At 60.6% G+C, this 26,555-nt stretch overlaps 3 protein-coding genes and 1 non-coding gene across 8 annotated transcripts; 3 read left to right on the plus strand and 1 right to left on the minus strand.

Moving 5' to 3' along the window:
• Positions 1–2,417: 2,417 nt before the first annotated feature.
• On the minus strand, positions 2,418–2,499 carry TRNAS-GCU. Its single transcript has one exon. It is a non-coding gene; the product is annotated as a tRNA-Ser (tRNA).
• Positions 2,500–2,626: 127 nt separating this feature from the next.
• Positions 2,627–7,654, plus strand: B4GAT1 (beta-1,4-glucuronyltransferase 1). Its single transcript, XM_027818526.3, has 2 exons — positions 2,627–4,054; positions 6,586–7,654. The coding sequence occupies exons 1-2, from the start codon at positions 2,972–2,974 to the stop codon at positions 6,775–6,777; spliced, it is 1,275 nt and encodes a 424-aa protein (XP_027674327.2). The 5' UTR covers positions 2,627–2,971; the 3' UTR covers positions 6,778–7,654.
• A 645-nt stretch (positions 7,655–8,299) lies between these two features.
• Positions 8,300–15,480, plus strand: BRMS1 (BRMS1 transcriptional repressor and anoikis regulator). 2 transcript variants are annotated; one of them, XM_037905271.2, is made up of 11 exons: positions 8,300–8,455; positions 9,934–10,079; positions 10,408–10,498; positions 10,763–10,890; positions 11,626–11,705; positions 12,146–12,242; positions 12,833–12,925; positions 13,367–13,431; positions 14,193–14,232; positions 14,586–14,718; positions 15,038–15,480. In XM_037905271.2, exons 2-11 carry the CDS (start codon positions 9,941–9,943, stop codon positions 15,348–15,350), a joined length of 1,179 nt encoding a protein of 392 aa, XP_037761199.1. In that variant the 5' UTR covers positions 8,300–8,455; positions 9,934–9,940; the 3' UTR covers positions 15,351–15,480. The 2 variants fall into 2 exon arrangements, with proteins under 2 accessions (XP_037761199.1, XP_043406370.1); XM_043550435.1 differs by lacking the exon at positions 8,300–8,455 and adding an exon at positions 9,252–9,476 and having other exon boundaries at positions 14,956–15,480.
• Positions 15,481–17,920: 2,440 nt separating this feature from the next.
• Positions 17,921–25,101, plus strand: RIN1 (Ras and Rab interactor 1). 4 transcript variants are annotated; one of them, XM_043550440.1, is made up of 10 exons: positions 17,921–18,161; positions 18,535–18,718; positions 19,282–19,396; positions 19,600–19,672; positions 20,003–20,094; positions 20,548–21,351; positions 21,759–22,064; positions 22,714–22,845; positions 23,635–23,786; positions 24,096–25,101. In XM_043550440.1, exons 4-10 carry the CDS (start codon positions 19,638–19,640, stop codon positions 24,348–24,350), a joined length of 1,776 nt encoding a protein of 591 aa, XP_043406375.1. In that variant the 5' UTR covers positions 17,921–18,161; positions 18,535–18,718; positions 19,282–19,396; positions 19,600–19,637; the 3' UTR covers positions 24,351–25,101. The 4 variants fall into 4 exon arrangements, with proteins under 4 accessions (XP_043406375.1, XP_037761211.1, XP_043406374.1 ...); XM_043550439.1 differs by lacking the exon at positions 17,921–18,161 and adding an exon at positions 18,168–18,356; XM_037905283.2 differs by lacking the exon at positions 20,003–20,094.
• The last annotated feature ends 1,454 nt before the right edge of the window (positions 25,102–26,555 follow it).

Below are 26,555 nucleotides of genomic sequence, written 5' to 3' on the forward strand. Positions count from 1 at the left end.
ATACGCACCTGCCATCTAGTGGAAGGGTAGCTCGCCCTCAGGGTAATGCCTCCTACCAGATGTCCCATAAACCAGATCCTAAGGAGCAGTTCTGTCTCTAGTCAGCTCCAGTCAGAGATCTCAGCCCAGTCACCCACATGGCTCCCTAGACTCACAGCCCTACACTGACTAATCAAATTATACTTGTGGGCTTCGGCTGACCCCCTGCAGGTGTCAGGAAGGGAATTTTTTTTCCCTGAAGCATAATTCCCCCCTGCCCCCTTCCTCTGAAGCATCAGAGATCAGCCACAATTGGAGACAAGATGCTGGACAGGCTCTGCCGGTGCTTGAAGATGGTTTGGAGAATCAATTTTATAGATGCCTGGCTGGTGTCTTGGGCTTGGTTTATGCTAAGGGCTGGTCTCCACTAGAAAATTAGATGGACGTCACCCCGGGGTGTGCAAAATCATTAGAGAGAGAGAGAGACTTAAAAAGCTCTATCTGTTCATCTTACCAAAAAGGAGAGGTGACTGGATTACAGTCTGTGCATACATTTCTGGGCACAAAAGGCCAAGTACTCACCGGCTCTTTGACCTAACGGAGCTCTGGGGGCCACATTATAAAAAAGCTGTTGAAAAATTGGAGAGGTTGCAGAGAAGAGCCAAACAAATGAATGGGAAAAATGCTGTAGCAAGAGACGAAGGAGCTCAGTCCATTTAGCTTCTCAAAGAGAAGATCAGGAGGTGGCTTGATCTAGGTGTCTAAGTACCTTCATGGGGAGAAGACACCGAATACTGACAGGCTCTTTAAGCTAGCAAAGAAAGGCAAAACAAGAACCAAGAGGTGACAGCTGAAGCCAGATGTGTTCCAAGGAGAAATAAGGCACCCGTTTTTAACAGAACAGGTGATTAACCAGCGGCACAAACTGCCAAGGGAAGTGGTGGATTCTCCATCTCTTGGGGTCTTCAAATCCAGCCTGGCTGCCTTGGGGGAAGATGCTGTAGTCAAACCCAAGTGACCGGGCTCAGTGCAGGGGTACCAGTGGCAATCTCTGGCCTGGACCATACAGCAGGTCAGACTAGATGATCTGCTGGACCTTTTTGGCCTTAAACTCTATGAATGAAGCCACAAATATTCACAGGTCAGGCTACTTCGATGCCAGCTGTACCCTTGGGCTCCTCTTAGCTGCTACTGCCCAGGGCACCTATTCTGTTCAGCCTAATTCTTTGCCAATCTTCTGCTGTTTGCTGGACTCAACCTCCTGCCTTAGCTTCCTGGCCAAGAAGGGGTTAATCTGAGAGTTTCATCTAGCTCACCATGTTGGGAGAGTGAGTCTGTTGGGTCTTAGCCCTGTTCCTTGCAACACAGGGGCTCATGCCACCCCCACACCTGCCCCCATCCCCCTCAACAGACCCCAAGCCCCCACCTTCTTCCCTCAGATGGGGTTCCCGCAGGGAAGAGGGGATACCCCATGCTGGGGCTGCTCTCTGGCCCCTCTCCAGGATCTGTGATGAATTGAGAGGGGGCTGGTGGTGGTGATGGGGAATGATGGGGTACTATGATGGCACTGCCTGAAGCAAAACATCACATAAGAACAGCCATATTGGGTCAGACCAATGGTGCATCTAGCCCAGTATCCTTTCTGTCAACAGTGGCCAAAGCTGGGTGTTTCCGAGGGAGTCCATGGGAGGGATGTGCCCCCCAGCATGCTGTACTCAACATAACCACAAACTCTGGCACGGAAAATAGATTTTTGACTTCTGTTCCCAGGTCTTGGAGGGGGCTAGTGGTTACAACAGAGGGGCGGAGAGCCAGGACTCACTGGGTTCCAGTCCCCGTTCAGCCACTGATTGTCTGGGTGTGTTCCTCCCCAGCTCTCTGCCTCAGTTTCCACATCTTTCAAGGGGGAGGACACACTGAGGCCCCACTTATGCCCGAATGAGGAGGAACATCCATCCCATCCAGAGGTCTCCCTTCGGCCCCTCCAGTGAGTGACAGATCCCCTGCCCTCTGCCTTCGTCTAAGCAGGGGTTGTTGGCTGCCCTACCTGCACCCCACGAATAGCTCGCTTTCATATTCCTAGGGCAGTGTATTGGGGAGTCTAATACAATTCCCAGCCCACCACCCAATAGACGCCCCCACCCATTCGATCTACTGTGGGCTATCGGGGTTCCAGTGTGTCATTTCACCCACCCCAAATGCACCTGTTGGGGCCCCTGATACTGAGGGGAGATTTTATTGCACACCACTCCCTGCCAGCGTTAACCCCAGGGGCTGAGAGGAGACTTTATTGCATGAATGGAGGAAGAATGAGACATGTTGAACAGCAGACGCAGCTCTCATACCCTTAAGGCTGCGAACATCCCCCACCCCCTTTCTTCCAGAATCAGTCCAGAAAATAACGCACGTTGAACCTTCTTCTTCTTTCAAAAAGGGAGCGACGAGGGTGGGATTCGAACCCACGCGTGCAGAGCACAATGGATTAGCAGTCCATCGCCTTAACCACTCGGCCACCTCGTCTCTCACGTTGGGCTCATCTTGCCATCCCAGCCATACCCCTGAGAGTGTGTGAGCGGGGGCAAGAGTGCACGGGACGGGGAGGGTCTGTGTGCAGAGGGCTTGATTCCCCCTGCGCTGCCTTTTGCACACACCCCCTTACCCGGACACCCTCCCCCTCCCTTTCCCCCCCTTGCCCCATCCGAGCCGGGCCCGGATGCAGCCGGAGGCGCGCGAGCCAGTCCCGTGCAATGGTCAGAAAACCAACCCCCCCCGACACTCCCCCGGCGCCCCCTGTCCCCGGCGGGCGGGGCGCGGTGGCGAGCCGGCCTGCAGTGGCTCCTCCCTAGGGCAGGTGGCGCGCTGCCGCAGCGACGGGCGCCTCCATTCCCGGCCCCCGGCTGGCTGCATGGAAGGGCCGGGAGCTGCAGCCGCCCGCTGCCTGCGCCGGTCCCCCCTGGCGAGCATGGGCGCAGCGCGCCGGGCCTGAGCGGGGATGCAGGGCCCCGCCAGATGCTCCTTCTTCAAGGCGCTGCTGTGGGCGCTGGCGCTGGTGGCCCTGCTGCAGCTGCTCTACCTGTCCCTGCTCTCGGGGCTCCACGGCCGCCAGCAGCGCTCCCGCTACTCGGAGCTGTTCGGGGGGCGCCGGGGCGAGGCGCCCGGCCGGCCCAGCGAGCAGCAGAAGGAGCAGCTGAAGCGCGCCCTGGCCAGCGGCGGGCGGCTGGATGCCAGCGGGCAGTACCGGATCTACACGGACATGCTGGGGCCCCCGGAGCGGGCGGGGCGGGCGCCCGACCTGGTGCTCGCCACCCACACCAGCCTGAGCAACCTGCACCAGCTGCAGGAGCTGGTGGGGCGCTGGCAGGGCCCAGTCTCCGTGGCGCTCTTTGCGCCGGGCCCCGCCGAGGTGCGGCTGGCCACGCTGATGCTCTACGCCCTGGGGGCGCTGTGCGGGCCAGTGCGGCAGCTGGTGAGTGCCCACCTGGTGTGCCACTCGGGGGACCTGGCCGCCTTCCCCGAGCTAGAGGACCGGGCGGAGTTTGCCCGGCTCAAGGCCTGTGGGGATGTCTTCGCCAAGCTGGCCCGGGCCGGGGCGGGCCGGCGTAACTATGCCCTGGGCGCCAACGCCTCATACCCCAACAACCTGCTGCGCAATGTGGCGCGGGGGGCGGCCACGGGGCACTACACGCTCGTGCTGGACGTGGACATGCTGCCCAGCGAGGGGTTGCGTGAGGCCTTCCTGGCACTAGCTGCAACCTTGGGTGCTGAGGGGCCACCCGGCGTCTTCGTGGTGCCCGCCTTTGAGATCCGGCACACCCGGCGCCTCCCAGGTGCCAAGGCCGAGCTGCTGCAGCTGTATCAGGTGGGGGAGATCCGGCCGTTCTACGAGGAGCTCTGCCCACGCTGCCAGGCCCCCACCAACTACTCACGCTGGCTGAACCTGCCTCCAGGCAGTTCCCTGAACATTGCCTACACCGTGGAGTGGAGGGACCCCTGGGAGCCCTTCTACATCAGTGCCAACTCTGTGCCACCCTATGATGAAAGATTCAAGCAGTATGGGTTCAACCGCATCAGCCAGGTACCTGCTTCACCGGGCATGGGGAGGCATTTGTGCCATGGGAGCCAGCCCCAGATACACGCCCAGCCACCCCAAGAGATGGACCAGGGTGTCCTTGACCTGTGGGTGAAACAAGTCTGGGAAGTCTCAGCCAGGTGCTCTCCTGATCACTAGGCACTTCAGGTTATGCTCACTGAGCCTCATAGAGGGCACCCGAACACAGGGCTGCTGCAAGGATATTTTGCGCCCTAGACAAAACTTCCACCTTGCACACCCCCCCACCCCTGACAACCTCCGAAAACTAGTAAACTTAGCATTATAAACAGCCTGTCAGAACAGGTAACGGCTGTTGTAATGTTTCTTTTTTATCTTTAAGGTGTTTCAGTTGTTTGCCATTGCCTCTGATGGTGTCCCATTCAAAGTTTTACTATTGTGCAAAGCTAAACAATTGAGCCTTGCCAGCCACGTTAGGCAGGGTGACAAATCCCCCTTGCCCCAAAGGGCCATTATCTCCTGGTGACTAATTTCTACTCCAAGTCTGTAAAGCAGACTTTTAAGGTAAATACATTATTCCTTCAATATTACCCATGCACACATCTCACAAAGATTCTCACTCTTGACAAGTTACCAGCTTTGCCTTGATCCCTTCCACATTCCTCTTTGTGGGTAAGTGCCCTGTAAGACACATGTGGGGTGCAGTGAGTTTGTCAGGCCTGTGGTGACAGCTGTTTGTGAAGATCAGGGGGCCCTTTGCCAAGGGGTGCTGGTGTCACAGTGAGCTTGGGGTGGCTGACAGTATGGGGCAGGGCACTGAAGCTGGTGGGGCAGGTAACCCTCACTGGGCTGGGGGGCAGGTGGTGCCGGGATGGGGCAGGGGCAGGTACCTGTCAGTCACCAGCGCTGGCGCCGCGCCAGGGCCGGCAGCCTCTTCACCTCAGAGTCTCCCCCGCTTGGCTGGGGGCCACTCCTCTCAGGCCGCCCAGGAGGACGCGAGCGGGGGGCGCTGCCGCAGAGGAGATGCAGGGGCTGGGCTCAGCTGGGGCCCTGCACCTGCTGGCTGAGAGCAGCAGGAACTGGGTGCCGCTCGGGGGGAGCCAGGTGGCCAAGCCCAGGGCGCCTACGCTCCCTGCATGCCCTTGCTGCTGCGGAGGCTGCCGCAGCCCTGGGCTCGGACCACCTGGCTCCCCCCGAGCGGCACCCGGTTCCTGCTGCTTTCGGCTGGCAGGTGCAGGGCCCCAACCAAGCCCAGCCCCTTGTGCCTCCTCCGTGACAAAGCCCCCCGCCCGCGTTCTTCTGGGCAGCCGCGGTGGCAGTGGCTGGGGAGCCTGAGAGGAGGAGTGGCCCCCGGGCAAGCAGGGGAGACTCAGAGGTGAAGAGGCTGCTGGCCCTGGCACGGCCCGAGCATTGGAGACTGACAGGTATCTGTCCCTAAGCAATAGTGTAAAAAAATATTTTGGGGTACCGCTTTTTGGCGCCCCCATATCTTGGCGCCCTAGGCGGCCGTGTAGTTCACCTAGTGGCTACACCAACCCTGCTCGAACATGGCCCTGTGAGACACCTGGGCAGGGTGTGAGAAGTGAATATTTCCTTCCCGGCAAGGGGGCTTTGGCCCTGATCCAGCCCTAGGTCATGGGTATTTACTGGCTGGGGGGAGAAACAGCACAATGTTTTAGATGGGGTAAGATCCAAGTTACCCGGGAAAGAATTTTCTGTAGTATCTGGCTGATGAATCTTGCCCATATGCTCAGGGTTTAGCTGATCGCCATATTTGGGGTCAGGAAGGAATTTTCCTCCAGGGCAGATTGGAAGGCCCTGGAGGTTTTTCGCCTTCCTCTGTAGCATGGGGCACGGGTCACTTGCTGGAGGATTCTCTACTCCTTGAGGTCTTTAAACTACAATTTGAGGACTTCAATAGCACAGATATAGGTGTGAGGTTTTTTTGTAGGAGTGGTGGGTGAAATTCTGTGGCCTGCGTTGTGCAGGAGGTCAGACTAGATGATCATAATGGTCCCTTCTGACCTAAATATCTATGAATCTATGAATCTATGTAGGGGGCAATGTGCTGCAGGAACCAGGGTGGGAGGTTCAGTAAGAGGTGCTTTCACCTTGCAGTCAGTACTGTTCCCAATGCCAGGGCTGCACCGGGGTTGCCGTAAACACTGAAGTGCCATCTGTCCAGTGAGATGTAAAATGGGCCTTGGCCCCTTGTGCTTACTAATGACCATTTGTCCCTTTTCCGACAGTTTCCATCCAGTGGAGAATTTCCACTTCCTGTGCTGAACTGTAGTGCTCTGTGAAGCTGTGAAATAGCCCCCACATCCCACACTGTATCTGAGCTCTGGGTGAGGGATCCTTGTATAAAACAGCTCCAGAGCCCCACCCCAGAGGTGGTTGCATCTTAGTCCCAGGAGAAGGATCCCAGTATAAATAGCCCCTGCACTCCACTCTAGAGGTGGCTGCTTTTCAGCCCTCAATGTAACAGATTTCGGAGTCTGGTGGGGGTGGGGATTACCCTGGTCTCTCCTTCACAGCTCTCCTGTCCCCTTTCACAGGCATGTGAGCTCCATGTGGCCGGGTACAGTTTCTCAGTACTGAACAATGCTTTCCTGGTGCACAAGGGTTTCAAAGTGCCGAGCGAGTTCCATGCACAGAAGGATGCCGAGAATCAGCGCAATAAGGTGCTCTTCCGCCAGTTCAAGCAGGAGCTGAAGCTGAAGTATCCTGGCTCACTGCACCGGTGCTGATGGTCCTGCCATCTCTGGCACAGCTCCTCAGACCTGCCTTCCCCATGACCCTTCATCTGTAGCTTTGGTGTCATAGTGTTTTTAGGGGGCCCTGCCCAATCTGGGCCTGCAACGCCCCCCCTTTCCATTGAGTCATTAACCCCCACATCGGACAGAGGTTTATAGCTAGGGGGGAATCTTTCCAGCCACATCACACTGGATCCTTCACCTGCCCCAACCTGTTGCTGGGGTCATGGATTCCTGTATCCCCTCCTCCAATATACTTCAGCATTCTCCTCCCCAATTTCCCATTGAACAGCAGGCTGTCAGAACAGAGGACCTCCCGCTGCAGCCTGTGTGGGCAGAGGACAGCTGTTTCCTCCCTCAGCAGCTCCCTTGTTATGATTCTTTCCCTTCTTGAGCAAAGAGAAAGGGGCTGTTCTGGACTCAGCATCCCCCTCTCCCTTTCTGTAGGTGGCTGTGGGGTGGGAGCTAGTATAGGGATTAGAGAAGGGGGGTGGGGAGTCAGGACTTGTGCGATCTTTCCCTATCTCTGAGAGGAGAGTAGGCCCTAGTGGTTAAAGAATGAGGGGCTGAAAGTCGGGACTCCTGGGTTCTGTTCCCAGTTTTGTCACTGATTCTATTTGCCCTCCACCAAGTCCCCTCCCCTTTCTGCAGCTCATTTTTCCCCTTTTTGTAAAACGGGAATTAACGCACTGACCTACCTCCTGAGGGCAGGGGGCATGAGGCTTAATTTATGAAGATGCTCAATGCTGCTTGGATGGGGCTGGCAGAGTGCTCTTACCCCACTGTAGGAAATGGCCTGGCATTCAGTCCCCCTGAGTGCAAGCCTTGGCTTAGAACAATAAAGTATGTGGAGGCCAGGGGCATCTCCTCATGGCTGTGTCCTGCTGTGGGTCCTTTCTGTGGTGCTGGGGGCAGTGGCTGGAACTTATCTATCCCACACAGGGCTTTGCTCACTAGATATGGCACTGGTGGGTGGTGGTGACTTCTTGGTGTGCCAGAGCAGGGACCCTCCTGCCAATGCACCCCATGCTGCTCAGGATGGAGAGAGGGGAGCAGAGAGCCACACAGCCCTGGCCTCTCTCCAGGCCCTTGGGTGATGGGGGCAGTCCCATGGGTGCCATGACAACATTGCAGTTGGGCACCATGGCAAGGGGCCAGAGGTCCTGTGCTAAGGCTGCCCTGGGACTGGGTGCCAAGTGTTATGGCAACGCCGTGACTGGTGCTCGGGCGATGCTGCAATGGCGCTGCAGCAGATTGTGATGAGACTGTCCAGGAATCACCAGGTCCCCTGGTAATGTCATGACCTGGCACCATGGCAACAACCTGACTGGGTGCCATGGTGATGTGTCACAAGCAGGTGCCCATAAGACTAGGTGCCATGGCAACACCAGTTCAGGGGATTCCCCTTAGCCCAACTTTGGGTGTATGTCGCTCACCTCACGCTAGGCTGTGGGCGTCCTGTTGCCATGGGAACATGCGCCATCCTCCACTATCCCATAAGGCCCAGCGCAGGGGGGGGGCAGCTGGGAACCATAGAGGCAACGGCGCTCTGGTTAACTGGTCTCCCTGATTGGCTGGCAGAGGATGGGGCGGAGCCAGTAGGTGTGGAGCTTCCGGGTACGGAGAAGCGAAGCGCCTACGGGAGGGAGGCCGGCGGCCTGGGCTCCCCGAGGTACGTGGGGCTCAGAGCAGCGGGAGATGGATTCGTCCCAGCCTCCCCTCCATGGGGTGCTGGATGGTGCATTCCCAGCTGAGATCAATGGAAGCTGGGCTAGAGCAGTGCAGCCCAAGGGGGGAATTCGCTTCCTCCCCTGCTTCTGGAGCTTGTTGGTTCTATCCCCATTGCGATCAAGGGAGGGCAGGCCGGCCCATTGCAACCCCAGGGGGAGAATTTACAGTGGCGGCCGGCCCAGACCATTGCAACTCAAAGGGGAGGGTTGCGGTCCCCGTATTGTGGGGGCTCAATGATCCATTCCCCATTGGAAACGCACTGGGGGCTCACACCATTGAAGGGGTGCGCTATATCCTGCTGTCCCCCTTCATGGGAACCTGAACGGCATCTTCCAAAGCAAACTCAAAGGAACTGGAAGAGACCAAGACATCTCATGGGGGGCGTATGAATTGTGCCCTCCTGCTGTGTATGGAGTTCAGTGGTGCCTTCCCCAGCACGGGAATAGAGCAGACTATGTCAACTGGAGGGGGAATATATAGCAGTGGTACGTCCCTCAGTGCGCTCAAGTGAGCAGAAGATGGGATATACCATTCCCATCAAGGGGTGGGGGGAACAGAGTGTCCCCCAGGATTGCACAAATAGCAATAAACCCAGCAGGGAGTTGGGTCAGACCGTGGTTACAGAGCGAGCAGGGGGCTGGGAGCCAGGACTCCTGGGTTCTGTTACTGCCTCTGCCTGTATTCCCAGCGTTGCTAGCCCTGCTCCCTGCTGGCTCCAGTGCCCCATGGGCCTGGATTGGGGCCTGCTGTTGGAAGTCAGGTCCCTGCAGTGTTGGCGAGGAGGGAGCTCCAGGCTCATGGCACGGGAGCACTGGGGTCACCAGGCTGGCTCCGATGAGGCCAGCACCCATCTCCGCAGAGTCCCATCACGTGTCCCGACACCATTGCAATAGCAGCTACCAGCTGATAGCTCCTCTCTCCCTGACAGAGCGACTGGGCGGCTTCATGGGGCTCCCCTCAAGGTGGCTGCAAATCACAATGCAGTGAGAACAAGGAGTTGCTGGCTCTGGTCTGGCCCCATGGCAGGAGGACTGGCTGGCTGAGGGTGTGGGGGGGAATAAGACACAGGGCCTGTCTCCTCTAGGAGGCGCTGGCTCTGGTCTGGCCCCATGTGATATGTATTCAGGGCCCACATGTGGAACAAGTTGTTGGGTCTCAGTGTTGTTCCCAGTGGAAACTGGGGTCCACTAATTATGATGGCCCTGGGGCAAGGGGCTACACATTGGCAGGGGTTGGGGGTTGGAGCTGCCCCTGTCCAGACCCATGCTCTGGGCACACAGGGGGTCCCATGGGTTGGGGGGCAGCTGTCCCTGTCCAGGGTCCCCTGCCCTGCATGTGATGGAGGAGGGCAGTGGGAGGTGCAGTGAAGTAGGACCCTCCCAGATCACCTGGCAATAACCCCTGCCATTGATCATCCAGAGCGCCCATGCCGGTGCACCCGGCGCCCAAGGAGGCGGAGGAGATGGAGGGGGATGGGGACTCGGCACCTGAGCTGAATGGCGAAGAGGAGGAGAGCGAGGAGGAGCATAGTGCCAGTCCTTCTGAGTCTGAGGAAGAAAGCTCAGGTACTGGGGTGTGGAGGGGGATTTGGGATGGGGCTTGGCCCTTCATCAAGGAGCAGTACTGGGGGCTGGCCCTGCTTCCTGGGTAAGAGCCATGGCCCAGCCAGGCCGGTGTCCTCTCCCCAGACTCCTGGGTTCTGTTCCCAGCTTTGGGAGGAGTGTGGGGTCTAGTGGGCTATAGGGGGATGGGCCTATGAACCAGGACTCTTGGGTTCTGTTTGCCCGCTGGGTGAGTGTCCTGACTCTGTGCTTCAGTTCCCCGGGTGGTCTGTGTGTGGCACTGTGCCCAGGGTGAGCGTGGGCTGGAAGGTACATGTGCTGTGCCCTACAGAGATGGACGAGGAGGACTGTGAGCGGCGCCGCAGTGAGTGCCTGGATGAGATGTGTGACCTGGAGAAGCAGTTCTCTGAGCTCAAGGAAAAGTGAGTCCCCTGTTGACTTCCCCACCCCTGAGGTGCCTGTATCTCAGTGCCAGGCGAGGGATCCTGGTATAAACTGTCCCTGCACCCTACCCCAGAGATGGCTGTGTCTCAGTGCGGGCTGACACGGTGGGCTGGGCAGGCCTGTGCTGTGCTGGGTGGGGTAGGCAGAGCGGGACCATGCTGGGCAGGGCTGGTTGGAAGCGGGGGGCAAGTACAAGCTGGGTGGGCTGGACAGGGCTCAGTCCCTGCTGGTGTACCCTGCAGGCTATTCAAGGAGCGACTGAACCAGGTGAAGGCCAAGCTGGAGGATGTGGCGTCGGGGCGGGCAGCCGAGTACCTCGACCCCCTGGGTGTCCTGCAGAACAACATGAAGATCCGCATCGAGGTGGCTGGTGAGCTCCTGGCCCTGCCCATCTGTTATCTGTATCCCCTGCTGCCCCACAGGGGACTGGTCCCACCGCTGAGGAGTTGGGGTGCCAGGGCTCAGGACCAGGGCATGGGGGGAGGGTGGCTGTGTCCCCTGGGCTGTCCTGGTCCAAACAGGCCTCAGAGGGCAGTGACCAGCTCTAAGGGAGCAGCAAGAGTTGAAGGCTCAGTAGCTGGGGGCAGCTGGGCTTGGGGGGGAAATGACAGGGCCCAGATCCAGTGTGGCCCAGAGGTGGGGGAGGGAAGAGTTCAGGAGAGGGGAGGATGGATGGCAGGTGGGGGAGCCGGTGGGAGAGGAAGTTGGGGGAGGGGGTTCAGGAGAGGCATAGGGGGGACTTAGGCCTGCAGGGTGGGGTGGGAATTCAGAGGAGGGTGCTGGCAGGCAGGCCCTGGGAGGGGGCTCAGCGGTGGAGAGATTCAGGCAGGTGGGGGCCAGGCCCACCTGTGGGAAGACGGGGTGAGGCCAAGAGCAGGCAGTTGATGGCAGGGCCCAGAGGGCAGGAATTTCTCAGGGTAGGGGGAGTGATGGAGTGAGGCTGGCGGGGCCCAGGCTGGTGGTGGTAGGAGGGCAGGGACTTGGACTGGGAGCCTCATGGGAGGCTTGGAGTTAGCCAAGGTAGGCATCTCGCAGGGGCTATGGTTGGGCATGGAGGTGGAGGGATGGTGGGTGGGCAGGGGTCACTGGTCCCCCCTCTCTGCAGGCATCTACAAGGGGCTGTGCCTGGAGGTGGTCAGGAACAAGCACGAGTGTGAGCTGCAGGGAGCACACCAGCACCTGGAGGTGAGGGCCCTCATGAACCCGCTTTGCTCTTCCCCGCCCCCTTCAGTCCCATTGCTGAGGTCCCCTGCAGGCCCCCATCTGTCCCTCCCCGCCCCGCAGGAGCCCCCTGCATAAGCCCCCCGATCTTGCCTCTGAGTGCCCCACGGACTGCCCTGCTCCCGCAGACTCTCCATCTACTTCCCAGCTCCAGATGCCGCATCTGTGTGAGCCCAGTGGCTGACTTCTGCACCCCCAGCATTCCCAGGGAGCACCTGTGGGTGACGCCAACCACTGCGGGGGGTCCAGGAATGGGACCAGTTGAGCCAGGTGGGAGGCTGGGAGCCCACAGCCTTGGGGTGGGATTGGGTCTGGCTGCGCCTCCAGGGCCTCCCTAGTGTCCTCTGGGCCAGTGGGGTGGGTCCGTCCTGGCTGCACCCCCCGACCCCGTCCTGTCCACACAGAGTGAGAAGCTGCTGCTGTACGACAACATGCAGAGCGAGCTGCTGGAGCGCATCCAGCGCCTGGAGGATGATCGGCAGAGCATCGACATCACCTCGGGTCAGTGAGCCCTGGGGCCTCCCTCGACCCCCTTCCCCGCCTGCCATTCTCCACGTGTCTCTGCCTCCTGGTCATCCAGGGTGCCTCTAACCTGCTCTCACTTCAGTGTGCCCCCACAATCATCCCCAGCTTGATGCCCCCTGCCACACTGCTGCTGCCCCCCACAGGGCCCCAGTGTCACATCCCCATTACAAAGGCAGCTGTGTCCAGGGTCCCTGCACCCCATGGATCAGACCAACGGGTCCATCCTGCCCAGTATCCTAGCGTTGTTCCCCCTTTCTAGCTGTTCGTTTGCTCCATGTGTGAGGCGAGTTTGCTGGGTCTCAGCCCAGTCCCTCATGGGGCAGGATCGCTGGCCCCCCCACTCCTGGCACAAACCATTCCCTTCATCCCTGTCCCCAGAGGGCACTAACTTCCCCTGCACTGGCAGCCCCAGTGGGGAGAGAGGATTGAGTCCCCTTTGCCCCCCAGAGGCATCCCTGTGGGGCAGGGGGAAGGGAGAGAGGGGGCTGCTGCCAAGCAGGCCCCCCCCCCCCCCAGCCTGGTGGGTGGGGCTGTCCTCTGACCCTTGTCCTCTCCTCCTGGGTTAGAGTGGTGGGACGACAAGCTGCGCCCCAAGAACAGCCTCAAGAAGTGGGATCCCTTCCGGCCCGCCAAGAGGAAGAAAGCGCCACTTGTGTCTGATATCCTTACATTGGTATCCCATCCCCCTCCCCCCCGCTGGGCTTGGGGCAAGGACCATGCTGGTGTCCCGTCCCCCCCGCCCACACACACACACACACACACACACGCTCTGCTGGTATCTCCCCCCCGCTGGCCATGCTGGTATCTCCTCCCCCAGAACAGACCTATCCCGCCAGGCGTCCCATCAGTCCTGGCCCCTGACCCTTCCAGTCCCAGTGCTGATGTTGGGGAAAGAGGGGGCTGGGATGTCTGGCCCAGGGGCTCCCTGCTCTGTGGTGCCCTGTGGCAGGGAGTCCTGTTGGCTCCTGGCTGGCTGCCACTATCTCCCCATCCTCCGCATCCTGGTGCTGCCCCCTCCCCCCCAAGTTGGTGTGAAAGGGAATAGGGCTAAATGATCACCATGGCTGTGTATGGCTACAAGCCCTTAACGTGCCCCTCACGCCCGTACATCGTCTACATGCTGCGGGACATCGACATCCTGGAAGACTGGACGGCCATCAAAAAGGTGAGGCTGACCCACAGGACGCCTGGGTCCTTTAATAACCCCCGCTTCCTTGGATACCACTGGCCACCCCCCACAATGCCTGAGTCCCTTAAACCCCATCCCACACATCCCTCAGCGACACCACAGGACCCCAAGTCCCTCACACACCCCCGGCCACCCCACACAATGCTTGGATCCCTTAAGCCTCTCCCACACACACATGTCCCCTGGCTGCCCCACAGGCTGCCTGGGTCCCTTAATAACCACCCTTCACACACCCCCTTAGTTGTGCTGCAGAACACCATGTCCCATAATAATCCCCCTTCCTAGCTCTGCCATTTGGGATCAAACATGTGGAAATGGGATTGTTTTCATGTGTATTCTTAATATGCCCTTTAAAAGTCACCATTTGCATAGCTGGGCCAGAAGCTGGGAGCCAGGACTCCTGGGGTCTGTCCCCGGCTCTGGGAGCAGAGCTGGGGAGGGGTCTAGTGGGTTAGAGTGATGGGGAGGGTGGGGCTGGGAACCAAGACTCCTGGGTTCTATCCCCAGCTGTGGGCAGAGAGTGGGCGCTGGGAGTCAGGACTCCCTGGTTCTGTTCACTGATGCTGAGTGAGTCCCTTACCCTGTGCCTCAGTTTCCCCATCTGTCACACAGGCTAATGCTGCCATCCTTCCTGGGGGACCAGCATGGGTGGGGTCTGCATAGTTCTGTGAGCAGTTGCAGGGGGTTGAGCACGCTCCCTGCATAAGCCCCTTTAATCGTCTTGTCTCTCCCTACAGGCTAAAGCAGCCGTATCCCCCCAGAAAAGAAAATCAGATGGTAAGAGCTGGGGAAGGGATAAGATATGGGGCCTCTCCTCTCTAGGGGCACCAGCTCCAGTCTGGCCCCAGGGCAGGGAACTGGCTGGCTCAGGTGTTCAGGGAGTGAGGCGCTGGCTCTGACCTGGGCCCCCCTGAATCCCAGCCGTGTCCCTCCTGCCCCTTCATGGCTCCTCGCCAGCCATCTTGTTGCCCTCCACCACCCTGCACAGATCCCCCTTGCCACCTCTGGTCTCCCCCAGTGCCTCAGCCAGGACACGAGCTAACCTGGTCCTGCTGCTGCGAGCAGGGCCCATCCTCAGGTATGTAGGGCTGTGCCTGCCCCCCCAGCATTGACCACCTCTCTCCCCCCAGTGCTGGTGAAGGTGGAGAAGCCGGGGGCCCAATTCTCAGCCCGCTGTGAGGACGGGCGGCTGCATTACGAGGGCGAGATCTACAGCAAAGGGCAGAGCGTCATCCTGGAGGTCGGGGACGAGGCGCCCGCGCAGTGAGTGGCCAGGGACTGGCTGGCTGGAGGGGATGGGCCACGGAGCCTTTTCCCTCTAGGAGGCACCAGCTCTGATCCAGCCCCAAGGCAGGGGACTGGCTGGCTCAGGGGGCAGGGAATAGGATACAGGGCCTTTCCCCTGTAGGGGGTACTAGCTCTAATCCAGTCCCAGGGCGGGGGAGGCAACGCAACTGACTGTCTTTGGGGGCCTGGTGTGACCCCTGCTCTCCCCCGCAGGGCTGTGATCACGGCTGTCAGCACTGGGGAGGTCTGGCTGCGCCGGGAGGATGGCACCAAGACCAAAATCTATGTCTCACAGCTGCAGAAGGGCAAGTACTCGGTGCACAAGGCCTGAGCGGGCCCTCTCGTGGCTCAGCCCTGCGGCTCGGCACAGGCCTCCTCCTGGAAACCAACGGCCCACGGACCCTCCCCGGCGCAGCGAGTGGCTGGGCTTGCTCTCCCCTTGCACTAGGACTCCGATGGAGAGGACTCTGGGGCCCTGCCCGGCAGCGTGTTCCCATGGCCAGCGCTCCCGCCTCAGATCCCTGCAGACAGGCCAGCACGAGGCTTCACTGCTCGCTTCCCTCACTAGGACTCTGATGTTTGTAGCAATCTTGGGGGGCTGCACGTAAACCCCGGTGCCTGGGGCTGTTGTGCCCCCCAGGGAAATAGGGGTGCTGGTTCCAGGGGCTTCAGCAGGAGAAGCCCTGGGCCTCAGCCAGCCCCCTGGAAGCGTTCACATTAAAAACCAAGTGAAACATACAACTCTTGGCTCTTTGATTCATTTCAGCATATGCTGGGGAATGGGGAGTGGGGCATGGGCCTTTTCTCTTCTAGGGGACGCCAACTCCGTTCTGGCTCCAGGGTGGGCTGGGGATGGAGGGTGAGTGGGGTGTCCCCTTGCTGGGGCGCAGAGGATCCCCAGCTCCAAGCCAGCCCCGCCCCAGCTGTGTGCACCGTCTCTTGTCTCTGAGACCCTCCAGAACAGCTGGCCCTTAGGGGGGTCATTGCAGCATCAGGGCACCCCCTGACTCCAACCTGCTTTGATTCTGGGACACCCACCCTGGCTCCTTTCCCCCAAGTGGCAGCACCTTTGGGACCGCCCAGCCAACTCTCCTAGCCTGCACTGTTGCCCCTTCTCCAGCCTTCCTTCCCCTCGGGAAAGACAGGGCCCCTCACAGTCCCTGGCCAGACCATACTGCTGGGAGCTGCTCACGTGGCTGACAGCCTGGGGGTCTCGTGTCTGGGCCGTGCCCATTCTCAGCCAGGCCTCCCCCAGAATTGCAGCTTCCTGCACTCCTCAGCAGAGCAAGGGGGGTAATGAATGGGGGATCCCTTCCCATCCCTTCTGCATGAGCCCAGCCAGAGCTGCACCCCAACTTCACAGGCCCTGGAGAGGTTACAAGGGCCTTAGGGTGAGTAGCACTGGGTCACAGGGTGGGATCTGGCACAGACCTGGGAACCCTGTCCCGATATCCTTGGTTCTGTCCCGTGCTGGGCTTTCAAACCTTCCTGCCAACTGCCCACAGGGGCTCTCTACTAGCCCTTCCCCAAATTGGGGCTTTAGCCTGACACCCCATGAGTGGTGCAGAGAACTGATCTGGATTCCAACACCCCACTACCCTCCCCATGGTTCATCTCCCTTCTCTGCATGCCCAGCTGATTGGGGTCTGGGAGCCAGAACTCCTGAGTTCTATCCAGTTTTAGAAGGGCTGTGGGGTCAAGTGGGACAGGGGCACTGGGATCCAGGACTCCTGGGTTCTATCCTCCATTTTGAAAGGACTGTGGGGTCCACTGGGTTGGGGAGGAGGGGTTGCTGGCTGGAAGCCAGGACCCCTAGGTTCTCTTCCCAGCTGACTGGCTGACAGTGGCAGAGTCCCCTCCCCTGTTTGTACCTCAGTTTCCCTCCCTGTATTGGGTGCTACGGTGGCCTCCCTGATGCCAGGGTGAGGGGATGGGGCATCTGGGAAGGGCTCTTGGCTGGGGGCTGGAGACAGATACAAAACCCAGGATAAAGCAAGACCCTAGGGATGGTGCCCAGGACCCCTGGTGTCTGGGGGTGGCCAGGGAGCTGCTGAATTTGGCTGGCAACCCGGACATGCTCAGAGCCCAGCGCATCTGAGTTCAACCTGGGAGCGAAGGGAATAATGAATTAATAACGACGCTGCAGACAGCGAAGGGGGCGCTGCCAGGTAAGGGCCTGCGGTTGGGGGCATTGGGATGGGGCGTGGGGCTGCATGGGGCACTAGGGGAGTGGGAAGTGGGCACTGGGCACTGGGGACTCCACCAGGATGAGCTGCAATATAAGCTCCGTTCACATCAAAACTTCACTCCAGGCAGGGAGGGAGCAGCCCAGCAGCTATTTCAAGCTCAGGACCTTGGGCAGCGGGGGGGGGAGGGGGGGGAGCTGAAAAGAGGGGGTGGGATCTGGGAGGGAGCTGAGATCAGGGGAGGGGAGCTGGGATCTGGGATCTGGCATGGTTCTGATGGATTTTCCATCTCTTGCTAATTTTCTCTCCCCTGCATCCCCCCCCCCCCCCAACTCCTCCATCTACTGCCCTGCCTCCAAGCACCGTTTCCCTGTGATTATACACACACAAGTACACACCTGCCCTGCAGCCCTAAGATTGACCTTTCTCTCCCATCTGGAAGAGGAGCAGTGTCTAGTGGGTAGAGCAGGGTGCTGGGCACTAGGAGCATGGACATGGGTCCATGGGTTCTACCCCAGCGCAGGGAGAGGAGCGGGGGCTGGGAGCCAGGACTCCTGGGGTCTAGCCCCAGCTCTGGGGAGAGAGTGGGGTCTAGTGAGTCAGAGCAGGGAGCTAGGAGCTAGGACGCCTGGGTTCTATTCTTAGCTCAGGGATTGGGGTCTAGGGGGTTAGAGCAGAGGGGCTGAGAGCCACTACTCCTGGACTCTCGCTTGGGCAGAACCCTGCTCCGTGCCTCAGTTTACCCCTGTACAAAATGGGCACGCTGGGAGGCTGTCTCCCCTCCTGTTCCCCCTGCCCCGGGGCTGGGTTGCCGATTAGATTTGCGCCCCCGCATGGGCTGTGCCAGCCCAGAGAGCTTTGCCTTGGAAACGTGACTGCGCTGCGGGAGGGGGGAGCCCGCCCGTCCCTGCCTGGGGCTGGCCCAGCCCTGTGCCAGGGCTGGGTGTGACGGTGAGTCAGAGCCGACTCGCGCATTCCTGGCCCAGGCCCGAACAGCTCCCCCCTCCCGCGGAGCCGGGGCACTGCCTGGGTCGCCGCTGCCGCAGCCCGCCCTGGGCAGGAGCCCCCTCTCCCCGGCTGCGCTCCCGGGACAAACAGCCCCCGCGCCCCACCCCAGAGGTGGCCGCATCTCAGCGCCCCGCCAGGGCCCCCGGCCCGGGGGAGAAGCGTATTCCCAGCAAGGGCCACGTGGGTCTGAGTCGTACCCCTTCCTGCTCCTCCTGCAGCTTCCCGGTAGCGTTTCAGGGCTGGCGTCGTGCTGGGCTGGGCTGCCCCACACTCAGCCGCCCCTGGGGGGCCCAGGGGAGTGGGTACCACGGGGTGGGGGGTCCGCTAAGGGTTAACAGCAGCTCCTGTTTCTGGCAGAGGGAGCCTGTCTCTGCAGCCCCGTCACCCAGCCGAGATGGAGCCCCCGGACCAGCCAGACGGGTATGGCAGAGGGGCCTGGGAGGTGGGGGGCCAGGGCTCCCGAGGTCTAGCCCAGGTGGGGGTGGGGGGTAGTGAGTTAAAGCAGGTGGGGCTGGGCGCCCGCACTCCTGGGTTCCATGCTCTGGCCCTTAGTGCTAGGGGCTCCCCGCCCTCCTCACAGCGCTGTCTCTCTCCTCAGCCTGGGGCGTGACCCGGTGTACGATGTCCCAGACCCACACGTCTTCCCCCAGCCCAGGCCAGCCCGGGGGTCTCTGAACAGCGTCAGCCTCCTGGATCGTCTGCTCCTCACCCAGTCTGTCTGGCTGCAGCTGAGCCTCAATTCTGCCACCGCCCTGCACATCCTGCAGCGTGAGCCCCCCGGGGTGAGGGCTCAGGGGACCTCTGCCCTGCCGGGCTGGATATTAGGGCAGATGGGTTCATTGGTCTGATGGGGGTTTTCAGGCAGGGTGGGCCCCTGGGGCTCATCTGGGGAGGGGAATAATACTGGGCTGGATGGGTCCATGGCTTTAATGGGGGGGGACCCATACTGGATGGGTCCATGGGACTGATGGGGGGGAAATCCCACACTGGATGGGTCCATGGGGCTGACTGGGGGAGGGAAATCCCACTCTGGATGCGTCCATGGGGCTGATGTGGGAGGGAGGAAATCCCACACTGGATGGGTCCATGGGGCTGACTGGGGGAGGGAAATCCGACACTGGATGGGTCCATGGGGCTGATGGGGGGGGAATCCCACACTGGATGGGTCCACAGGGCTGATTGGGAGTGGGGGATCCCACACTGGATGGGTGCATGGGACTGATGAGGGGGCCCACACTGGATGGGTTCATGGGGCTGAGCAGGGAAGGGGGTGGATATTGGGAAGTGTTCCATGTCCTCAGCCCCGGTGTAGGCCCTGCTGACAGGTGCCCCCTTCTTGCCCCAGACATTCCTGGTGCGCCGATCGAACACACACCGATGCCGGGTTCTCTGCTTGCGCCTCCTAGATGACTTGGCCCCGGCCTTCGTCGCTAGCTACTGCCTGCAGGAGAGAGCAGCCGGTAGGGACGCATCTGTCTGTGCTGCCCTGTGCCCCCCTGGGAATGCCATGCCTACACACAGCCCTGCGTCTGGCGCCCTCCTGAGCCCCCCAGCTCCCTGCAGCACAGTGCCCCCTAGCGCTGCACTGGGCCAGTAGGCAAGTACTGACTGCCAGGGAGAGCGCCTCCTAGTGCCACAGGTCTGAGAGTCCTTCTCTTTGCAGGCATCTCCCTGGAGGGCTCATCCCAGAGCTTCCCAGACATGCTGCACCTGGTGGCCTCCTACTGCCAGAGCCGGTGAGTGGGAGGATGGGGGGGCACCCCAAAATCTGAGCCCCACCCCAGCTCCAGCTCTCCCTTGCTCCCAGTGGACAGAGATCCTGTAGTATCCAGGGCAGTGGGGGACAGCAGAGGGGTTATAGGGTAGAGGGCGTTGGGGCAGCCCTGGGGGAGAGGGCAAAGGGCAGAAGGGAATTGGGGAGTGCCCCTGGGGGAGGGGGTGGGGCAGAAGGGAATTGGGGAGTGCCCCTGGGGGAGGGGGAGGGGCAGAAGGGAATTGGGGGAGTGCCCGAGGGGGAGGAGGGAGCCCTGGGACTGCCGTCAGAGCCTGATGCACTGTCCCCCTAGAGAGGTTCTCCCGGTTGCCCTGCGCCTGCCCCCGCCCATCCAACAGGCGGTGTCGCACAAGGAACTGGAGGCCATTTCCCACCTGGGGCTCGGTGAGTGACACCCCCCCAACAGCCCTTCCCCCTGGACCCCTCTCTCAGACCCCCACCCGTGCCCCACATCTCAGTGGCCCTTACACTCCTCTCCCTGATCCTTCCTCTCCCTTCAATCCCCCTGGTCCCTCCCTGCTCATTCTCTGTGTGCCCCATTTCCACCCCATCCCCACTCCCCTTCCCCCATCACCCTGCACCTCCTCCCTGCACCCCCTAGGTAGCCGGGAAATCCCTCCCCTCCATTTCTCCTCTAATTCCCCTCCCCTCCCCCTGGCCTGGGGCTAGATTGGAGCCGGCAGCCCCTAGAGGGGAAAGGCTCATATCCCATTTCTGGCCCCCTAAGCCAGCCAGGCCCCCCACCTTGGGCTGGATCAGAGCCAGCGCCCCCTAGAGGGGAAAGGCCCCATGTCCTCTCCTCGGTGCTGACCCCTCGTTTCCTCCCCCATCCCCCAGAGTTTTGGAGCTCTTCTCTCAATGCCAAGGACCCCCTGAAGTCGCCTGAGCCCCAACTCTGTGAGGATGCTGCCCCTGCAGATGGCCAGCTGGGTGCGATCCCCACGCGGAGCCCAAGGGAGCTGGACTGCGGCCTGGGCAATGGGGCACTGGGCTTCCTGAACCCCCTGTTCCAGGGCAGGGACGGGGGCTCACGGCGGGACGACTTCAAGCGCAGCATTAAAGTGCGGGTGTCCACCGAGACCTCCAGCCCTCTCTCACCTCCCCCCAAGCCACCGCCCCCCATCCCTGCCAGCCAGCCAGGGACGTCCCCCACCCTGCACCAGGAACCGGGCCAGTACTCACCGCTCAGCATGTCAGGGTATCGGGTGCCCCAGCGGGCTGGGGAGCCTCTTAATCCCGAGCCAGCCGGGAGCAGCCTCCCATCCCTGCAGGAGCTGGACAGCGGGTCCCCCAGTGGCTCAGAGAGCGAGGGGGGTGGGGGTCCACGGGCCCCCTCACCTCCCGCCCAGCGCCGCCCCCGTGCCCCCCTGCGCTGCATGAGCGATGCCGTCTTGGCAGTGCTGGCCCCTGAGAAACAGCTGTCACGGGCCGTGGAGGGGCTGGCGCGGGACCGGAGCACCAGGCTGGGAGCCAGCGTCCAGGATTTCCTGACCCTAGTGAGGGGTGGCGGGGGGGAGTGGCAGTCCAGCCACGAGCTGCTGAGCCCCATCCGGACCTTCCTGACCCACACCAAGGCCCAGCTGCTGCAGAGCCCAGCCCTGGAGCTGCCAAGCCCCACGCTGCTGCCTGACCACAGGCTGGGTGAGTGGGGCTGGGGGGAGGGATCCAGGGTGCCTGGGTTCTATTCCCAGCTCTGGGACGGGTATGGAGTCTACTGGGTTAGAGCTGTGGGGCTGGGAGCTAGGACTCCTGGGTTCTGTCCCCAGCTCTGGGAGGCGAGTGGGGTGTAATGGTTAGAGCAGGGGTGGCTGGGAGCCAGGACTGCTGGGTTCTAAGAGAAGGGTGGGGGTTGGGCCAGGGGAGAGCCAGGATGCCTGGGTTCTATTCCCAGTTCAGGAAGGGGAATGCGGTCTACTGGGGACCAGGACACCTGGGTTCTATTGCCAGCTCAGAGAAGGGAGTGGGGCCTAGTGGGTTAGAGCAGTGGGGCTGGGAGCCGGGACTCCTGGCTCTGTCGCTAGCCCATGTAACCCACTCCTACTCCGCAGATGCTGTGCTGGAACGGGCCCTCCATCGTTGTGTGCTGAAGCCCCTCAAACCAGTGCTGGCATCACGGCTGTGCAGGCGACGCATGGCAGATGGGTCCCTGGGCCAGCTCCGGGAGAACCTGCGGCTGGTGCGGGAGCGGGGCCCTGGTGCCTTCCCGGCACGGGCGACGCTACCTAGCCCCCCCGACACCCAGCGGGCACGGCGCAAACTGCTGCAGCTTCTGCGCGCCTATTCGCCCAGCACCCAGGTGACACTGCTGCTGCAGGCCTGCAAGGGTGTCTACCGAGCCATGGGGGCAGCCCCGGGTACGGATCCCTTCATCCCTTCCCCCCCTCCCCTCCCTCGCCCACGTGATGCTGCTCCTGCAGGGCTGCAAAGGTGTCTGCAGAGCCATGGGGGGGGCCCCCGCACAGCCTTCCCGACCACCCTAACCTGCATGGCCCCCCCCCGCCCCCCGTTCTTCCTCGTCCAGCACCCAGGCCTAGGAGGGCGTCTCTGCAGCCATAGATCTGTCCCCAAGTACAGACAACCCCCATATGGCCCCCTGTTCCCCAGCACCACCCCCATACCACCCAGCCTGCCCCCCCCCCCACCTCCAACCTGCTCATTCCCTACAACCTCCTGATCCTCCCCACATCCCCATACCTGCTCACCCCCGTAACTGACCCCTGTGCCCTCCCACACCTAACATAGCCACCCTGGTCTCCCCCTGCCCCTCCCTCCCCAGTCCCCCAATCTGTGCAACCTGCACCCCATGCCTCCTCAGCTTCCAGGATCCCTCCCCCATCCCTGCCCAGCCTGTGCTCTCCATGCTACTCCCCGCTGGGAGCCCCCCTCCCCCAGCTCATGCTCCCAGCGCCACCTGCCTCCCCTACTGCCATGACTCCCCCAGCCCCCTTATGTTCCTGCTACATCCCTGCCAGCACCCACTCACATGTCTCCTCTTCCCCCCAGATGGGAGCTATGGGGCGGACGAGTTCTTGCCAGTTCTGAGTTTCATCCTGGCTCAGTGTGACCTGCCCCAGCTGCTCATGGAGGCTGAGTACATGATGGAGCTGATGGAGCCCAGCCAGCTCCTGGGGGAAGGTAAGGGAGATGCCTAGGCCCTCCACTACCCCTTTTCCTTGTCCCGCTAAGCCAGCCAGTCCCCTCACCCTGGGGCCAGATCAGAGATGGCGCCCCCTAGAGGGGAAAATCCCTGAGTCCGTTTACTTCCCTAAATGCGGGGGGGGGGACCCACCTAATCATCTGAACGTGAGCTCCCAGTGCGACGCTCTGACCAAAAGGGCTAAAGCGGTCCCGGGGTGTTTAACAGGGGAATCTCGACTAGGAGAAAGGAGGTTCTGTTACCTCCGGGTGTGGCGCTGGTGCCATGCGGCCAGTCCTGGTGTCCACAATGCAAGAGGGATGCTGATAAAGCTCAGAGCAGAGTCACGAGAATGACTAAAGGCTCAGAGAACAAGCCTCAGAGGGAGAGACCCCAGGAGCTCGATCTGTTTAGTTTAACAGAGAAAAGGTTAAGCGTGATCCCAGTCTAAGTACCTACGTGGGGAACAGAAACAGGAGAGCACACGGCTCTTCAGTCTCGCAGCCGAAGGTCTAGCAAGAACCAAGGGCTGGAAGCTGAAGCTGGACAAATTCAGACTAGCAATAAGGTGCACGTTTGTAAGTTAGGGGAATTAACCAGGGGCACAGCCTCCCAAGGGCTGGATTCTCCGTCACTGGCAGTGTCTAAAGCAGGGGGGATGTTTTTCTGAGATCTGTGCTAGTTCCTCCAGGAATCAATTCAGGGCAGCCCTGTGCAGAGAGGAGGGCAGCCTAGAGAATCCCCAGAGTCCCTTCTGGCCTGACAATCTACACCCCATCCTCCCCCAGGTGGCTATTACCTGACCACTCTCCAGGCCAGCCTGGCCCTGCTGGAGCGTTTCCATGAAGAGGAGCCAAGGGAGCTGCACCCCGATGTCCAGAGAACCCTGAGCTGGCAGCACCTGTGCCCCCCAGGGCGGCCCCCTGGCAGCCCATGCCAGGTATGTGGGGAAGTGCCCTGGAGGAGTCATTGACGGGGACTCCCTGCTACCTACCCTGTCCCTGCCCCTACCCCACCCACGACCCGCTCCATCCCTACCCCCTTCCTTACCCCTCCCCGCTGCTTGCACAGTCCCCCCATCACCCCTGGTGCCTGCTCAGTCCCTATCCCCCCATCACCCCATCTTTGCCCCTCCATCCGCCTCAGTGCCCACTCAGTCCCTGCCCCCCATCCCCATTGGTCCCTGCTGCTCTTAGTCCCACCCCCCACACCCATGCCCACTTAGTCACTGACTTGCTCTGCCTTCCAGGACCCACAGCCTGAGAAGACCCAGGCCCCCTGCAGTGGGTGCCACTCCACCACGCCTGCTCTGGGAGCCCAGGGGACGGCAGAGCAGCTACGGGGGCACCCCACAGACAACAGTCTCCCCCTGCACCCTGAAGGACAGCGCCAGCCCCAGGAGCACCCAGCCCAGCACCGCCACCCCGGGGAGATGGGACCCAGGCCAGGACCCCCGCACAGGCTGCTCCGCGAAGGGGCTGTCGACCTGGATGAACCCCTCTGACCTGGGATGCCTGGTTCTGTCCCAGATCTAGGAGGGGAGTGGGACCTATAGGTTAGAGCAGTGGGCCTGGGAGTGAGATCTCCTGGATTCTAGTCCAAGCTCTGCTGTGACTGGCTTTATGACCACTTCCCTCTTGGCGCCTCAGCTTCCCCCTTCTGTAAAACAAGGCGAATAAGACCTGCAGCAGTGTGGAAGGAATGTCTGTCCCCGGTAGCCCCTCCCTGTTCCGGGGGGGGGGGTGCTGGGGGAGCCTCTTCCTCACTTTGGGGGTGGGGCAGGGAGTATCTTAGCTTGTGACAATCACTCCTGACTTGAATAAGAGTCAGTTAAATGCCGAAAGAGAGAGAGAGAGAGACTCTTTCTCTAGTGACACAGAGGATCAATGTACATACACCAGGGGGATTTGCTGGCCCAAAAACCTCTTCTGCTGATGTTATTTTTATAGGGCCTACTTTATTAAATATTTTTTAGGGGGGAAATTCATTTTTATTTTTTATTCTCCCAAAAGCGACACGGCCTGGTTTGTCTGAGGCCTCAAATTTACAATTTGTTCATATATTAAAAGAAAAAGGAGTTCTGTAACAAAATGCTCTTGTATCAATATTATTGTAGGACCTACTTTATTTGCTATTTGTAAAAAAGATTTACTTTGTTCGAAGAGTGGCATTCTTTGTTTTAACTCAAGTCTGTGGGTTTTTTTTATTTTCTGAAGCTTCAATATATGTTTTTGATAAATACAACACTCTGGAACACGAAACTCTCCTGTTGATATTATTGTAGGGTCTGCTTTATTGGCTGAATGACGTGCCATCTGTTTGGCTGTCTCTATCTGTAACAAGATAACTTTTGAACACTGCGTACAATCATTTCCAACATTTCCAGGAACGTTCTAGGCAGCAATGGGCAAGAGCCGTTGGATGTTGGTGAAAATCAGAGAAACCAAAAGGGGGAAATGGGAGGCCCCTGGAACCCCAGCATCCAGTAGCAGAGCCATGGCTTCAAGCCCCACTGCTGTTGACAACAATTAACACCTTCCGGCACAACACTGCTGTCATTTCTGCTCTGCCCAGTCTCCAGGTGGAGTTTGAGACATTGAAACCCTGTGTGACTGAGCTCCTGGACAGAAAGAGAAGAAATGAAAATGGTGGGAGTGAGACAGACAGTGCCCCTGGCATGGGTGGAAATAGGGGGGCTCTGGTGTGAGGGGAAGGGGGAGCTGACAGACCACTTGGCGGGGGGGAGAAGAATGGGGGCTCCTGGTATGGGGGAAGGGGAACAGACAGACCCCTTGGCAGGAGCGGGAGAATGAGGGCCCCTGATATGGGGGAAGGGGGTGCTGTCAGAGCCCATGCTGGGGGGGGAAGAATGGGGGCCCCTGGTATGGGGGAAGGAGGAGCTGACAGAGCCCATGGCGGGGGGAAGGAGGGCCCCTGGTATGGGGGAAGGGGGAGCTGACAGAGCCCATGCGGGGGTGGGAAAGAATGGGGGGCCCTGGTATGGAGGAAGGGGGAGCTGACAGAGCCCACTTGGGGGTGGGGAAGAATGGGGGCCCCTGGTATGTGGGAAGGGGGAGCTGTCAGAGCCCATGCCGGGGGGTTGGGGGGCCCCTGGTATGGGGGAAGGGGGAACAGACAGCCCCTGGCAAGGAGGAGCTTGGGGGAAGGGCAGGGAGCCTCTGAACGAGAGGGGGATGGAGGATGGCACCCAGGCAGCTGGGGATGGGGGAAGGAGGGATGCCAGGAGCCCTGGTGGGGACGATGAGCTCGGCCAACACCTGCTGTGAAGGGGGTGCCCTGGCGGGTTTCACTGTGGTTTTCCCCCAAGGCGCTGCGACTAGCTCTGCCTGTGGCTGGACACTGAGGCTCTGCGCCCAGCTCCCCGGTCTGTGGCGGCCTGCACAATGCCACAGCCTCAGGGAGGGGCCTGGCACCTGCGGGCAGAACCCAGTGGGAGGGAAATCAGGCCCATCCGGCGGGGCAGGCAGAGGCGGGACACTGGTGCCCCCTGCTGCTGCTGCTTAGCACCTCACAGGAGGCAGCTCCCTGCACTGAGTGGGGCACTGGCCTGGAGTCCAGCAGAACGCAAGGCTTTTGGGAGGAAGTAGCGCTCTGGGGGGGCGGGGGGGTGAGGAGGAGCATGGGGATGGGGGAGGCAGCCAGGACTGGAGAGATGGGTCCCACTGACTGCAGGGAGTTGGCACAGGCT

This window comes from Chelonia mydas, chromosome 7 (assembly GCF_015237465.2).
Source record: "Chelonia mydas isolate rCheMyd1 chromosome 7, rCheMyd1.pri.v2, whole genome shotgun sequence".
NCBI lineage: Eukaryota > Metazoa > Chordata > Testudines > Cheloniidae > Chelonia > Chelonia mydas.

What these genes read in the sequence shown, in the direction of transcription:
- B4GAT1 (XM_027818526.3), top strand. Translation starts at nt 2,972, where the DNA reads ATGCAGGGCCCCGCCAGATGCTCCTTCTTCAAGGCGCTGCTGTGGGCG. An exon ending in GGTTCAACCGCATCAGCCAG is followed by an intron (nt 4,055 to 6,585) that starts GTACCTGCTTCA and finishes CCCCTTTCACAG; the next exon opens with GCATGTGAGCTCCATGTGGC.
- BRMS1 (XM_037905271.2), top strand. Translation starts at nt 9,941, where the DNA reads ATGCCGGTGCACCCGGCGCCCAAGGAGGCGGAGGAGATGGAGGGGGAT. An exon ending in GAGCACACCAGCACCTGGAG is followed by an intron (nt 11,706 to 12,145) that starts GTGAGGGCCCTC and finishes CTGTCCACACAG; the next exon opens with AGTGAGAAGCTGCTGCTGTA. An exon ending in CCAGAAAAGAAAATCAGATG is followed by an intron (nt 14,233 to 14,585) that starts GTAAGAGCTGGG and finishes CTCTCCCCCCAG; the next exon opens with TGCTGGTGAAGGTGGAGAAG.
- RIN1 (XM_043550438.1), top strand. Translation starts at nt 18,473, where the DNA reads ATGCTCTGGCCCTTAGTGCTAGGGGCTCCCCGCCCTCCTCACAGCGCT. An exon ending in CATTTCCCACCTGGGGCTCG is followed by an intron (nt 20,095 to 20,547) that starts GTGAGTGACACC and finishes CCCATCCCCCAG; the next exon opens with AGTTTTGGAGCTCTTCTCTC. An exon ending in CCCCTGGCAGCCCATGCCAG is followed by an intron (nt 23,787 to 24,095) that starts GTATGTGGGGAA and finishes TCTGCCTTCCAG; the next exon opens with GACCCACAGCCTGAGAAGAC.